The 13,300-nt window shown below is 35.2% G+C and overlaps 2 protein-coding genes across 2 annotated transcripts; one reads left to right on the top strand and one right to left on the bottom strand.

Annotated features, from left to right (window-relative positions):
* Positions 1-543: 543 nt before the first annotated feature.
* LOC115963477 (protein FAR1-RELATED SEQUENCE 5-like) lies at positions 544-1,437 on the bottom strand. Its single transcript, XM_031082481.1, has 2 exons — positions 1,377-1,437; positions 544-914 (listed from the first exon to the last, which is right to left on the bottom strand). Exons 1-2 carry the CDS (start codon positions 1,435-1,437, stop codon positions 544-546), a joined length of 432 nt encoding a protein of 143 aa, XP_030938341.1.
* Positions 1,438-6,212: 4,775 nt separating this feature from the next.
* On the top strand, positions 6,213-12,948 carry LOC115975413 (dihydrolipoyllysine-residue acetyltransferase component 5 of pyruvate dehydrogenase complex, chloroplastic). The gene is made up of 6 exons (XM_031096177.1): positions 6,213-7,355; positions 8,083-8,274; positions 8,370-8,457; positions 12,118-12,188; positions 12,298-12,381; positions 12,466-12,948. The coding sequence occupies exons 1-6, from the start codon at positions 6,465-6,467 to the stop codon at positions 12,568-12,570; spliced, it is 1,431 nt and encodes a 476-aa protein (XP_030952037.1). The 5' UTR covers positions 6,213-6,464; the 3' UTR covers positions 12,571-12,948.
* The last annotated feature ends 352 nt before the right edge of the window (positions 12,949-13,300 follow it).

Raw genomic sequence — 13,300 nt, 5'->3', positions numbered from 1 at the left:
CATTGCTTGACATTGGTCAGTAAAAATTGTCTTTGGTTTTTGATTTCCCATTGATTCCAAGAATGTTTCAAACAACCAAGTAAACGAAGCAGTTGTTTCATCCAATAGAAATGCACAACCAAAAAGTACATTCTTCCAATGATGGTTGACACCTACAAATGGGGCACATATTATATTATACTTGTTAGTTCGATATGTAGTGTCAAAGCATATTACATCTCCAAAAGAGTTATAATCAATTCTTGATCTACCATCTCTCCAAAAGAAATTTGTCATTCGATTTTCTTGATAAACTTGAATTGCATAAAAAAACATAGGATCTTCTGCTTGCTTTTGTTTAAAATGGTTTACTAAACTTTAAGCATCTCCAATCTCAACATTGATTAACTTCTGCTTGTTCACGAAATTATAGTAATCTCGTTTTATAAAGCCAACATTTTCAAGTCCCCCTACTTCCTCAACTAAATAGGAATATGTACTTACTGTTCTTATGCCCGCTTCTTTGAAATTTCTTATTACACCTAACTAAGCATCAGTTATTTTTCAATTCGACCTTAAAAATGGTCTTTCTTCAGGCTTTGCAAGCTCATGATTATAATTAGGATTGAAATGAGTAACCTTCCACTCACCATTTGTCACTGTAAACCGGATACTAGCCTCACAACCAATTCTAGTTTGTAATCTTTTGAATTTCTTATCATCCAAATGGTCACCATCTCGTGGAAATCCTTCTTTCGAACACACATACTCTCGTTGTCTTACACCATTTTTTGCATATCTGAGTTTTTCTTTTTGAACACTAAACCCAATTCGTATAGCATAATCATTATACAATTTATATGCTTCCTCCTCACTGTGCACCACCATTCCAAGCAAATTTTCAACATCTTGTAGTTCTTCACTGGCTCTAATATCTATAATTAAAAACATCATAAACACATTTCTAAGGAAACTCAAATAAAAAAGATAATAAAAAAAATGGTTAGAATGGTGTGTGCGTATAAACTATTAACTGTAAGAAAAAAAATTTTGAACTATTTTTACATTTTGGACTTAAGGTTCGTTTAGAACTTGTGCTCTGTTTCAAGACTAAAGAAACAGAGAGGCATTTAATAAACCCAAAAACAAAAAATAAGCAAGGGTATGGAATGGGTTCTAACAATTCACACCACAGACTCATAAAAATTTAATTTTTAATATCTATAAACTAGATAAAAATAAAACAACATGTAAAAATTTCATTATTTTAATTCTTTCTCATCTTGGGCTTTTATCAAACAAGCAGAAGACACCATATTTATAAACTACATAAAAACAAAACAAAGCTAAGAGAATGATACATTGAAGAGTGAAATGAGTCTTTGTAACACACATACCTTGATTAATCTTGGTTAATTGCAATGGTGGTGTGTGGATTCCAGCAACCTCTTCAGCCATAGTTTACAGTCAATCGTACTCACTATTCATCCATGGGAGAAGAAAGAAAGCCCAGCATAAGATTGTTTGAAAGACTCGACCAATGATGCGGGAAGGGAGAGGGAAAAGGATTGAGCGGGTAAAATAAAATTTTGGGTTTCAGAAATTGGGTGAGAAGGTTTGGGTTGCTGAGTTAGAACTTGGGTTAGAACTTAGAAGTGTATAAATGATTTTGGGTTGACACGGTGAGAAGGTTTGGGATGCTGAGTTTGTTTTAGTTTTAACCTTGGTTTGATTTTGTTAACAAGAGTTAAGGAAATGAGTAAGTGCTGATGTGGAGCTGAATCAGAAAAATGGCCACGTGGCACTCTTTTATTGGCTGGCAGGAGCAGGGAGGACCACATCAGTGGTCCTCCCGGAGGAACCAATAAATTCTCCTGATTTGGGGCTGCTAGAATTATGATGAGTGATTTTCTCAACTAATTTGATTACACTATTAAGGGAATCATAAAAAATATTTGTTAAATACTTGTTAAACTTTGAAACTATTAGATATGGATTAGTATGAGGTTAATCTTGTGGTCCATTATTGAGGCCCACATTTAAGTATTACAATCATGATCAAATTGGAACATGTTACTATTTGTAGCATGAATTATATAATAGCCTATTCCTCCACCATGGAATTTTGTTGCAATAATTCATCATTGTGGAGGAATAGGTTATTACATAAAAGGCAACTTAGTTGCCAAAATCAAATATAAATAAATGTCTTTTTTCCTGTTGTTTAATCTATATATATATATATATATATATATATAAACTTTTTCTTTCCTTTGATGAGGAAGGAGTAATCATTCCTATGAGGTAATTTTCTTAGTGCTCTTTCTTTTTTATGGTTTTATTACTTATATGATTTTTTTTAGAAGATATTACTTATATAATTTGGATGTTGTATATGATTTTGATTTACTTGTAAGGAAAAAAAAAAAGGAAGCGCCTCTAAGCACGCGCGTAAGTGTGAGCTTAGAGGCTAGTATAGTATATGAATATTTCTTTGCTTCATAGTTACTAAAAGGGGTTTTCTTTTTTGGAAAATGAATATTATTTTATTATTAATTTTTCAAAGTAGCACTATGGAATAATTATTAGGAAGAATAGTCCCTCTTTTGAAATCAAGATTTTAAGTATTGAAATTTCAAAATTTACACTGAAATCGTATTTTGAAAATACAACTTTAGTGTAAAAACATTTTACATTGAAATTGTGTTTTGGAAACACAATTTGAAATTTTATTTGCTTATAAATGCGATTTTCAAAGATTGACTATTCTCCAAATTAATTTCATCATAGCTCTACTTTTAATCATTATAAATAAAATATTATTATTTTTCCAAAAATACTTAACTAAAAAAATTAATTTTATTTCAGTAGGGACTAAAATGGACCACTTTTCAACTTTTTTAGAGATTAAAAACAACCCTTTTAAGTTGTTTAGCAACTAAAGGCGATCAATTTAAAAATTAGATGTAAGGACACGATTTGTAACGACCCAAAATGATATTGGGTTCGCACGTAAAAAAGGCCCAAACAATATCATTTGTAGAGCATGGGTTTGAAAGGTTAGGCCTTGATCGTCGGACAGTGGTTTTCGTGGTGTTCATACAGAATTAAATCGTGTTCGCTCGAGGAGTCTTTCTCCTGGAGGCGGGTTGGGAGCTCTGGTTTTTTGCCATTTTTCCCAGCCTCTTTTCCGGATTGCTTATTCCTCTTTTTATATTAACCTGTATTCTTTATCCTTCGTCCACGTGTAGGGTCGACTTTTCCAAGACTGATACTTGTCCCATCAGCCCATACCCAAAGTCGTTAGGGGTGGTTGTAAAAGTTGAAGAGCATGGCTCTGTCAGGTGCAGAATGCTTTATTGCAGTACTAGCAGCCTTTTACTTGTGTTGTTCCCGCACTGTGATCACTTTTCCTTTCAGGGGCATTTATGGCATGCCGAGCAGGAGCTCGTCCTCGGCCATTTCCTTAGGCCGTCCATGGCTCTCATAATGCGTCCTCGGCCTGTATCTCCTCGGCGCAGGCCTTGGGCCTTAACATGAAATGGGCTGGGGTCACAAACTCTCTGGCCCCACATTAGAAATTCAAATTGCTCATGGATTAAAATTAGGGACCAATTCCTGATTTTTTTTTTTTAAAGTTAGACTCAAGATTACTTGATATAGCATTTATTGATGTTATGTCATTCAATCTTTTTACTAGACGTATTTTTTAATAAATTTATCGTTGCACATCATTGTCTCCTAACACGTATCATGCATACAAAATATCAGGAACTTAAGAGATTAATAATTCTCTTCCAAAAAGAAAAAATATATTGGATTAATAACCATCTTCCAAAAAAAAAAAAAGAGAAAAGATTAATAACTCTCTTTCAAAACATCATATGAAGTAATGATGTGTCAGTTTTTAGTTTGGCCACGTTATCTAAGAGAATAAAAATGATCACTTTAAACTTCACGGACTAAAATTGCTTATATGCTAAATTTTAGGATTAACAGTATATTTAAAGTTAAAAGTCTTGTAACTCAAGATTCAAATTGCCTCCCAACTTTTGAATTATTAAAAGAAAAATGATATATAAGCCTAAAATAATATATGAGCTATAAAGTAAACTAGCCTCATGACATGCACTCTGCATGTGTGATGAGACACTTTTTTTTTTTTTTAGTTTAATTTCATAATTTTTCAATTTGAATTTGTTTATTGTTAGCGAGGTTATACGGGAAAAGATTTTTAAGAAACTAAAAATTTTAGGATTTTGAAAATAAGTAAACTGCTGGTTTTAATGTGTGCTAATTTTTAGGGAAAAATGTATTAAACGTGTGTGAGATATATTTATATGAGAAATGCTATGTCCATAATATTTTCACAACAAATTCTAAATAGTAAGTTGTTATTGGTTGTTATGAGTGAGCAAAAAAGTAATTTAAGTTGTGAATTCAAATTTGAACCAATAACAACTTACCACATATAATTTGTTGTGAAAATGTTGTGGACGTAACACTTCTCTATCTATATAGAGAATATATGCTAATTTTTAGGGAAAAAAAAATTTATCTAGTAGTTTTTTGTTTTTGAATTTTGTTGAATTAAAATTTTAATAATTTTTTTTATATTTTTTTAGGAATAATGATTATTTAATTAGATTATGGACATTTTTAGCATTTTTTGAAGTCATAACTAACTTTTTAAATTCTCTTAATATGTAGAGAAGAGATAACATCCGTTTGACACAAATTTTGACATACATGTTAACAAGTTTATATCTGTCTAGGACTTTAGTAGAAAGTTATAGAGAGAATTATCAGGTAGTTTTATTTATTTATAATTTTGTTGAATTATGTGGGATTGAAGGTTTTTTTTTGTTTTTTTAGAGATAGGTGAGAGTGGAAATTTACAGGGAGAGATTTTCCTTTTAACCAAAAAAAAAAAAAAAAAAGGTTAATAGGGAGATTTGTGTGTTTGAATTTTGTTAAATTACAGATATAACCTCATTTTTGAAAAAGGTGAGAAGTTTGTATTTGTCTAGAACTTTTTTTTTTTGAGAAGGATTTGTCTAGAACTTTAGTGAGAAGTTATAGGGAGATTTAGGGCCCGTTTGGTACATGTGTTTAAAAACTGAAAAGTGTTGTTTGAAAATATTAGTGGAAATATGTGTGGGTGAAAAAATGCATAAAAATACGTGAAATGCTATTTAAAAACTAAAAATGGTTGTTTGGAAACACAAACCAAACACCCCCTTAGTTTTTTTATTTTTTTATTTTGTTAAATTACGGTTTTAACCTTTTTTTTTTTTTTTTTTTAAGGAATAAAGACTATCTAATTAGATTAAGGGTATTAAGGATATTATTTCTATATTCTCTATTAAGAAATACCTCTAATCTAAATTTTGGTGTATCATTTTTTTTTGATGGGGCGGGCGATGTAACAAATTAATCGTACTTTAGAGTTAAATTCATAAATTTAGAAATTATAGTATTAATTAATTTTGAGGAGAAGAAATTAAGGGTGCGTTTGAATCGACTTCAAACCAATTCCGGAAATCAATTTCCGGAAAATTCTGTGTTTGGCTGTCACGGAAAATATTATTTTCCGGAAATTGATTTCCTGTTGACCGAAATTTTCAGCCTTGACCACGGAAAATGATTTCTGTCTTCATTTTCACTTCAATTGACTTCCGGAAAAAGAGAGAGAGAGAGAGAGAGAAGAGAGAGCCCAGATTAGAGAGAGAGAGGGATGATCGCGCCGACGAGCGGCGCGATCGACGATCGCGCCGCTCGTCCGACGATCGCACCGCGCCGACGAGCGGCGCGGTGCACGATCGCGATCGTCGATCGAGCGACGCGATCGACGAGCACAGACGAGCGCGCTCGTCTCTTGTCGATCGACGAGCGCGTTCGTCGATCGACGAGCGCGGTCGTCCATCGCGATCGTCGATCGACGAGCGCCGCTCGTCGGACGCTCGTCGAACGAGCGTTTCGCCGGATTTGATGTATTTTCTGGTAAACTGATTAAACGAACCAAACACCAAAATTAATTTTCCGTAAAATGAATTTTGTGACAACCAAACACATGAAAACGTTTTCCTTTCTGGAAAATAGCATTTCCGGAAAATAGCATATTTTCCGGAAATGATTTTACGCGAACCAAACACAGCCTAAAGGGAAAATGAGTAGCAGTTATTTTTGGGTCGGGGTGTGGGTAGGACCCAGGTAAACCAAACTAAACCAAACATAACACCGGTTGTGGTTGAGGTGGTTGAGACTTGAGAACTCCGCCCTCTTTCGATGCATTCGAGAAAATCATCCCAAACTCTCAATCCAACATAACATAATAATAACAACAGATCAACTCTCTCATTCACTCACTAACAGACTCCCATTTCTCTTCGCTCTCCAACACACTAAACCCATATAACAATACACACACTGAAGAAGTAGAAGAAGAAAGAAGAAGAAATAGTTACCAAACTCTGAAACCTCAAATGGCTCATCTTCTCAACACTTCCTTCATTCCTTCTTCTTCTCCGACTCTTCGCCCTCGAAACCCAACGATTCTCATCCAAACCCGCAGAGCTCCCACCCGAATTGTCGCCAAGATCCGAGAGATCTTCATGCCTGCGTTGAGCTCCACCATGACTGAGGGAAAGATCGTCTCCTGGATGAAGTCTGAAGGCGACAAGCTCTCCAAGGGCGAGAGCGTCGTGGTTGTCGAGTCCGATAAGGCTGACATGGACGTCGAGACCTTCTACGACGGTTACTTGGCCGCCATTATGGTCGACGAAGGCGGCGTTGCCCCCGTTGGTTCCGCCATCGCCTTGCTCGCCGAGTCCGAAGCCGAAATCGCCGACGCCAAGTCAAAAGCAGCGTCAACATCCCCATCATCATCATCATCGTCGTCGTCGTCTGAGACAACCAATTCGGCGGCGGAAACTGTGGGTCCCACAGTGGTAGCGGCGGTGGCGGTGGCTCCTCCGCAGGTGAAGGAGGCGGCGTCTTTGTCGTTGTCGACGCACCCGGCTTCGGAGGGAGGGAAGAGGGTGGTGGCGTCGCCGTATGCGAAGAAGCTGGCGAAGGAGTTGAAGGTGGAGTTGGGAAGAGTGGTGGGGAGTGGGCCATCCGGGAGAGTTGTGGCCAAAGATGTTGAAGCGGCGGCGGCGGCGGTGGCGGCTGCTGCTGCTGTTTCTGTGGGTCCCACTGCATCAGAGGCGGCGTCCGTGGCTGCGAAGAGTGTGGGGATTGAGTTGGGGACGGTGGTGCCTTTTACAACAATGCAGGGTGCGGTGAGTAGGAACATGGTTGAGAGTTTGGCAGTGCCCACTTTCAGAGTGGGATACACCTTCACCACTGATGCTCTTGATGCTCTCTACAAGAAGGTATTCATGCTTAGTTTCCTAGTCTTTCTTCTTTTTTGCATTTGCATTTGCAATTGTGTTTGGTATAGTATTAGTTAGAGTTCTTTATGTGCAATACATTAGATACACATAGTTGCATCATTCGACGAAGCATAAATATTGTTATCATTTCCAAGGACAGTTAAATTCAAATGAAACTATGTGTTTGAATTTGAATTTAATTGTGGAATCTAAGGAACTGTACTAGTGTACTTAAGTTTACCCTTTGAAGAAATACTAGCAAACTTTGGCTTAGAAATCGTAAATAGATTCGTACTTGTTTTTATGTAAATTTGAATGCTTAGAATGTTAACATCATTTCGTTTTGATTTCAGTCATCTGCTGCTTAAGAAATTCTGAGATGAGATAGTGTGAATTGCTTAGTTGTTGGGAAGTTTAAAATGATGCTCAATTGTTTGTTTTATTGTTATTTAGCCACAACATTTGAAAATTCTCTGTAATTACTTTGTTAGAATTTGATCTATATATATTTAGCTGCTCCTTGAGAATGTCTTCCTGATTGATAAGAAGGTTATATTATGTACAAGAAATTTAATTTTGGGTGTTTAACATGATAATGCACTTCTATTTTTATTTATTACATTTGCTTAAGATTGATCTTGATACTTGATGAACAGTGTATTTTATATTTATATTATTATTAACGTCTATCTAATTATTAATCATTGGCTTAAATTATGTTCATTAGATCAAGTCAAAGGGAGTAACAATGACAGCATTGCTTGCAAAAGCAACAGCGCTTGCTTTGGCTAAACATCCTGTTGTGAATTCTAGTTGTAGAGATGGTAAGAGCTTTACATATAACAGTAGCATCAACATCGCAGTTGCTGTAGCTATGGATGGTGGGTTAATTACACCAGTGCTTCAGGATGCTGATAAGGTTCTTGTTAATCTACTTTTGGCTGCGCTGTTGGTTTTTTCTGGATGTAATTTATTACTTAATTTTAATGGGGTATACTTTGATGTATATTTTAGGTCGACATATATTCATTGTCAAGAAAGTGGAAGGAATTAGTTGATAAGGCCCGGGCCAAGCAGCTACAGCCTCAGGAATATAATACAGGTGTGCTTATTATGTGCTTTTTCATACTTATTTATCCATACAAGATTTCTCTATGTGAAGAACTTATCGTTCCATATATCACTTACATTCCACTACATGGCTATGCTTTCTTCTAAATTTTGTCAAGTGTTTGATTTTCTCATAGTAAAAGACCTTCACATGTGTAAGGTTTTGGACTGATATATAAGCAACTATTCAAAATATTATACATAGGGGGATTTTGTTGAAATCTCGGCTAGATTTTTCATAATTTATGGAGAGATTAGAAATAACAGGTGGAGATTGCCAGGGAAATCACACTTTTGAATTGTAAGAGAAGGCTATGTGGGATAAGTTCATGTGGAGAAGGAGAAAAGCCAGTTGATGGGGTGTATATGACATATTGCGGGGGACAATTGGTATTTATTTGTATGCTTAATGCAATGCAACAATATTGTTCAAATCATAAAAAAAGATTCACCCAAGTATACATGACATATAACAATCAAGTACATAAGTTGCTGATGTGTTCTATGAAAGGGACAAAAATAGAACCTGGATAATATTTCAGGAACAAAAATAGAACCTAAAGTAACTAATCAAAAAAAAAAAAAAAAAAAAAAGAACCAAAAGTATATCCTTTTTATCCTTAAATTATAGTCCATGTTCTATTTCTGGCTCTAAAATATGCATTCTCTAAGTTAAAAAAGAAAAAAAAAAGGAACTTAACTTGAGTTGATGGAAGGACAAAATGAGGGACATTTCAAATTTTCAGGGACAGAAATAAAACATAAACTATATTTCAGGAATGAATAGAATAGTTTTTCTGCCTTTTGATTTTTACTAACAGTCTTAACAACTTATAAAGTTTTGATAATTCAACTTGACTGTTATATGTAAAATCTGAGTTTTATGTTTTTCTTGATTTAGATTAGAGAATTAATCTTTGGAAAATTTAAATTCTCCTATATAAGGGAATCAAACCTTGTGTTTGTGTGCATTATTTGGTTGTGGAAGAACAACTTTGGGTGGAGAGGAGTGGGTGTCTTGCATCATCTAAGAGGCACTGACACCGGCATGAGATACAGATGTTATACGATACTGATATGGTGACATAACAATTCTTGCAAAACTAGGACATGATATGGGGATATGATACAATGTTGACTTGGTGATATGACGATTCTTGTACAACTAGGATACAATATGGTTGGGTGATGCGCCATGGAATAATATGTTACTACTTTGCTAAATCATTTATTAAAGATTTATTTTATGTGACCCACATGTGAAGTCCAATTGAAGTAAAAGTCGTGTGGTTTTAGAGGTTTAGTTATATGTGTCCTAGGGTTAAACAATTTTTAATTTGGGGCTTTATTTAACAAGTTATGGTCAATTTTGTATTCAGGGGCAAAATCACCCCTTGAATTAAGGGTAATTTGGTAGTTTAGTTGAGTCCAGAACTTCCTAGGAGGTCCTAAGTGTCTTAGGGCTTTTATTTTTTTTATTAATTATTACCTTTTTAGGATTTTAGTTTACTAGTCAAACTAGGAATCTTAATACTACTAGTACAAGAAAGAGTCCTTATATACGTGTGTATTTTATATGTGTGTGTGTGTATATATATAGATGAAGTTGATTAATAAAGATTGTAGTGTATGAGTGTTGAGGCATGTTGGCCTTAATTGTTCTTTTTCCTCACTTTTTCTTCTCTTTCTTGTTGTATTTATGGGCACTGTTCATACAACCCATACAACATTATAAATTTCTCTTTCTTCCTTCTTCCTTAAAATCCAAATTTAAGCCCTTCCTCTACCTATCAAAACCATAAAACCCTGGCATGTACTTTCCTTATCAAATAGCCATAAAAGGCACATCAAAATCTAGCCAATTTTGTGCCTTAATCCTTTCTTGTGTACAACTCTAAACTCTAGATGCACAGATCCTTCTAAATCTTAACCTACCAAAAGTACACGTAGATAAATTCCCCCAATTTTTCATGCATCATTGGGAAACGTTTAAATTTATTAATCAATAAATGTGTATTATACTATATTAAAATTTTGATTTAGAAGTTAAATAAAAATTATTAATATCCAAGTATCTATAGATAGAAAAACACATATATAGGATATAAAGTTACTATCATCTGCATTTAGCTTTCATAGATATCCTCAAAATACATTAAATATAAATGTCCCCAAAAGAACAATATAACATTGATCAATTTGCTACTATGTCCTTCCAATGTTCAAAATAAAGAAGTTAGATCCCTTTTTCTAAAATTTGATCCCAACAAATTTTAAAATTGCATTTAAAACCCCTCCTTTTATGAAGAAAACATTATTCTGACCGTTTCTCAGCCATATCATATGGGATATTTGTTCTGCTTTGTTCAAGCTATATTGGTGTTCCATGCATGTTGGATTTGGATACTTCAGCACTATTGAAGTATCTATGGTTCCTGGTTCTCTTGTATGGTATGGGTTCAGGCATAGGTCCACATGAATTTGGCCCAAAAAACACTCAACACAAAGAAATAGCCAATGAGTATCAAGTTCTGGCTGGACTCTGGAAGTCTCAGACTTCCTAGGTGATCCTGTGTATTCTGCTGGTTGGAATGATAAGTTGGTGGTTCATTCACTATCTGTAGTGTCATGGTTCTTCACATTGTTCAAGTAGTGCTCAAGCAAATTACTATAGTTAGTTCCCATGACTACCAGCTAACTAACTGCTTGGTGCTATATGCAATGGAATTTGCAAATGACTTGTAATGCTGCCTTAAGTGCCAGAACTGAGATTAGGTTTTCAGGGATGGGTTAGCATGTCTTTGTAGCCACCTCAACTCTAACTCAATTTCAGGCTTTCGAACTTAGCCTGGGCTGAGTCTAAGTCAGTAAATGGCCAAGCATATCTTCAAGACTGAGAGGCAGCAAGCCTTGGGTCTCCCCAGCCTGATTTCTGCCTGTTTCTAATGTTTCTTTCGGTTTATAGAATCAGTAGCAGCAGACTGCATGGTGGAGCAACATTATGGAGAAATATTACCCCTTCCTTCTTTTGTTTTGTTTTGGTTTTTTGGGTTGGTTTGCTGCCCGGGGGGGTAGATGGTATTGCATGTAAGTGGGAAGTTTTACTGTTCTCCTTTCAGTTGTTTTTTCATCTCAGTCAGTCTTCCACATTGCACTTAGACAAAGCCCAATTTTGATGGATTTCCTGACCACCAACTCCTCTGCTTTTGCATGATTCAGGCTCCCTAATTACCATCTTCTTCTTCACCAATTAATTTGCAAAATCCTCAGATAGATGGATTGTAGGAATCTTAATTTGTTACACGATCATATGGATTTTTGACACCCCACAACCTGAGTTATGGTATCAGTTTTTGCCACTATTATGGATGCTTGACAATGAGACAATTTTGTAAGATTGCAGCTTGTAATTATTACTTTTATGTTTCAATTAAACTTTGATATATGATATTCTGCAACTTGTGACACTGATTGGTGACACCATTTATCTTGAATTGCTTACTTGAGATGTATTTTCTTAAATAAATGCTTTGTAGAGTTTTTGATACTTTGAGGTTATGTTATCCCATAATTTAGTTTGGCTAAGTATCATTGATTGCTCGCCTTCATTCAAACAAACTAAGCTGATACTTGCTATATTATGATTCTGTAGGTACTTTTACTCTTTCTAACCTTGGGATGTTTGGTGTTGATCGGTTTGATGCCATTCTACCTCCTGGAACTGTAAGTCTATATTTATTAATTTTTTAAACTCATATATAAACATTTTCCTCTCTGAGTTTCTCTTTCTAAAGTTGTTAGTTGATATTATGGTTGGATTTAATTGATGCAGGGAGCAATAATGGCTGTTGGAGCATCTCAGCCAACAGTTGTTGCTACCAAGGATGGTAGGATTGGCATGAAGAACCAAATGCAGGTAACGAATGGAAAACTAAATTTTTTAATGACAAGTTAGAGTTAGTTTGTGAATTCTTACACTGGGAACATGCAATATGTACAGGTAAATGTTACGGCAGATCATCGTGTAATCTACGGTGCTGATCTGGCTTCATTCTTGCAAACTTTGGCAAACATTATAGAGGACCCCAAAGATCTTACCTTCTAGTTTCACATTCATTGTCAAATGGCCTTCCAAGCGTCTAATTATTATCCTCCTAGTATACACCAAAGGCTTGTTGTGGTTGCATAGGCTCATTGAGAGAAATTTAGAAGCCAATCGCTCTGTTCAAAAACTGGAGCAGAATTTTGAAGAGCAAGGTTTATTTGAGTTCTAGGTTCTTTAATATAATTTATCTGGTTTTTCAAACATTTATAGTTTTGTCTTTCATGTTGTCATAAATGCTGGTTGCTTATTGTTGTCCTATTTAGTAAATTGCACTCTTCTCTTATCAAAAAAGTAAATTGCACTCTTCATTGTTATGTTGTGATCAGATATTCTTCATTAGTCTGCCGAAGCATATATACCTTGTGATAGCATGCTGAAGCCTGTACCTCTTTAGAGATTTAGTGCCCGTTTGGTTCAGCGTTTGAAGCCCAAAACGCGCGTTTTCAAAAAAGCCAACCCAAAAATAGTGTTTGGTAAGTAATAAACGCAACTTTTTGGAAAAAGTTGCGTTTTAGATTTGTGAAGAAACGCGCGTTTGAGTTTATGGAGCTCTGGAGGTCCATAAACAAAAAGCTCATGCGCGTTTTCAAATTGATCCGTTGGGCTCTTCCAAAAATAACCAAATTACCCTTGTAAATCATTAGCTCTCATCTCATCTCTCTGCTCTCCCAACAAATTTCCATATCCAAACACAAAAAAATCTATAACAAATTTCCAAATCCAAACACAA

Source organism: Quercus lobata, chromosome 2 (genome assembly GCF_001633185.2).
Source record: "Quercus lobata isolate SW786 chromosome 2, ValleyOak3.0 Primary Assembly, whole genome shotgun sequence".
Taxonomy (NCBI): Eukaryota; Viridiplantae; Streptophyta; class Magnoliopsida; order Fagales; family Fagaceae; genus Quercus; species Quercus lobata.
This window is presented reverse-complemented; position numbering and strand designations above follow the sequence as displayed.

What these genes read in the sequence shown, in the direction of transcription:
- LOC115963477 (XM_031082481.1), bottom strand. Translation starts at nt 1,437, where the DNA reads ATGGCTGAAGAGGTTGCTGGAATCCACACACCACCATTGCAATTAACC. An exon ending in ATTAACCAAGATTAATCAAG is followed by an intron (nt 915 to 1,376) that starts GTATGTGTGTTA and finishes TTTTAATTATAG; the next exon opens with ATATTAGAGCCAGTGAAGAA.
- LOC115975413 (XM_031096177.1), top strand. Translation starts at nt 6,465, where the DNA reads ATGGCTCATCTTCTCAACACTTCCTTCATTCCTTCTTCTTCTCCGACT. An exon ending in TTGATGCTCTCTACAAGAAG is followed by an intron (nt 7,356 to 8,082) that starts GTATTCATGCTT and finishes TATGTTCATTAG; the next exon opens with ATCAAGTCAAAGGGAGTAAC. An exon ending in TGCTTCAGGATGCTGATAAG is followed by an intron (nt 8,275 to 8,369) that starts GTTCTTGTTAAT and finishes TGTATATTTTAG; the next exon opens with GTCGACATATATTCATTGTC.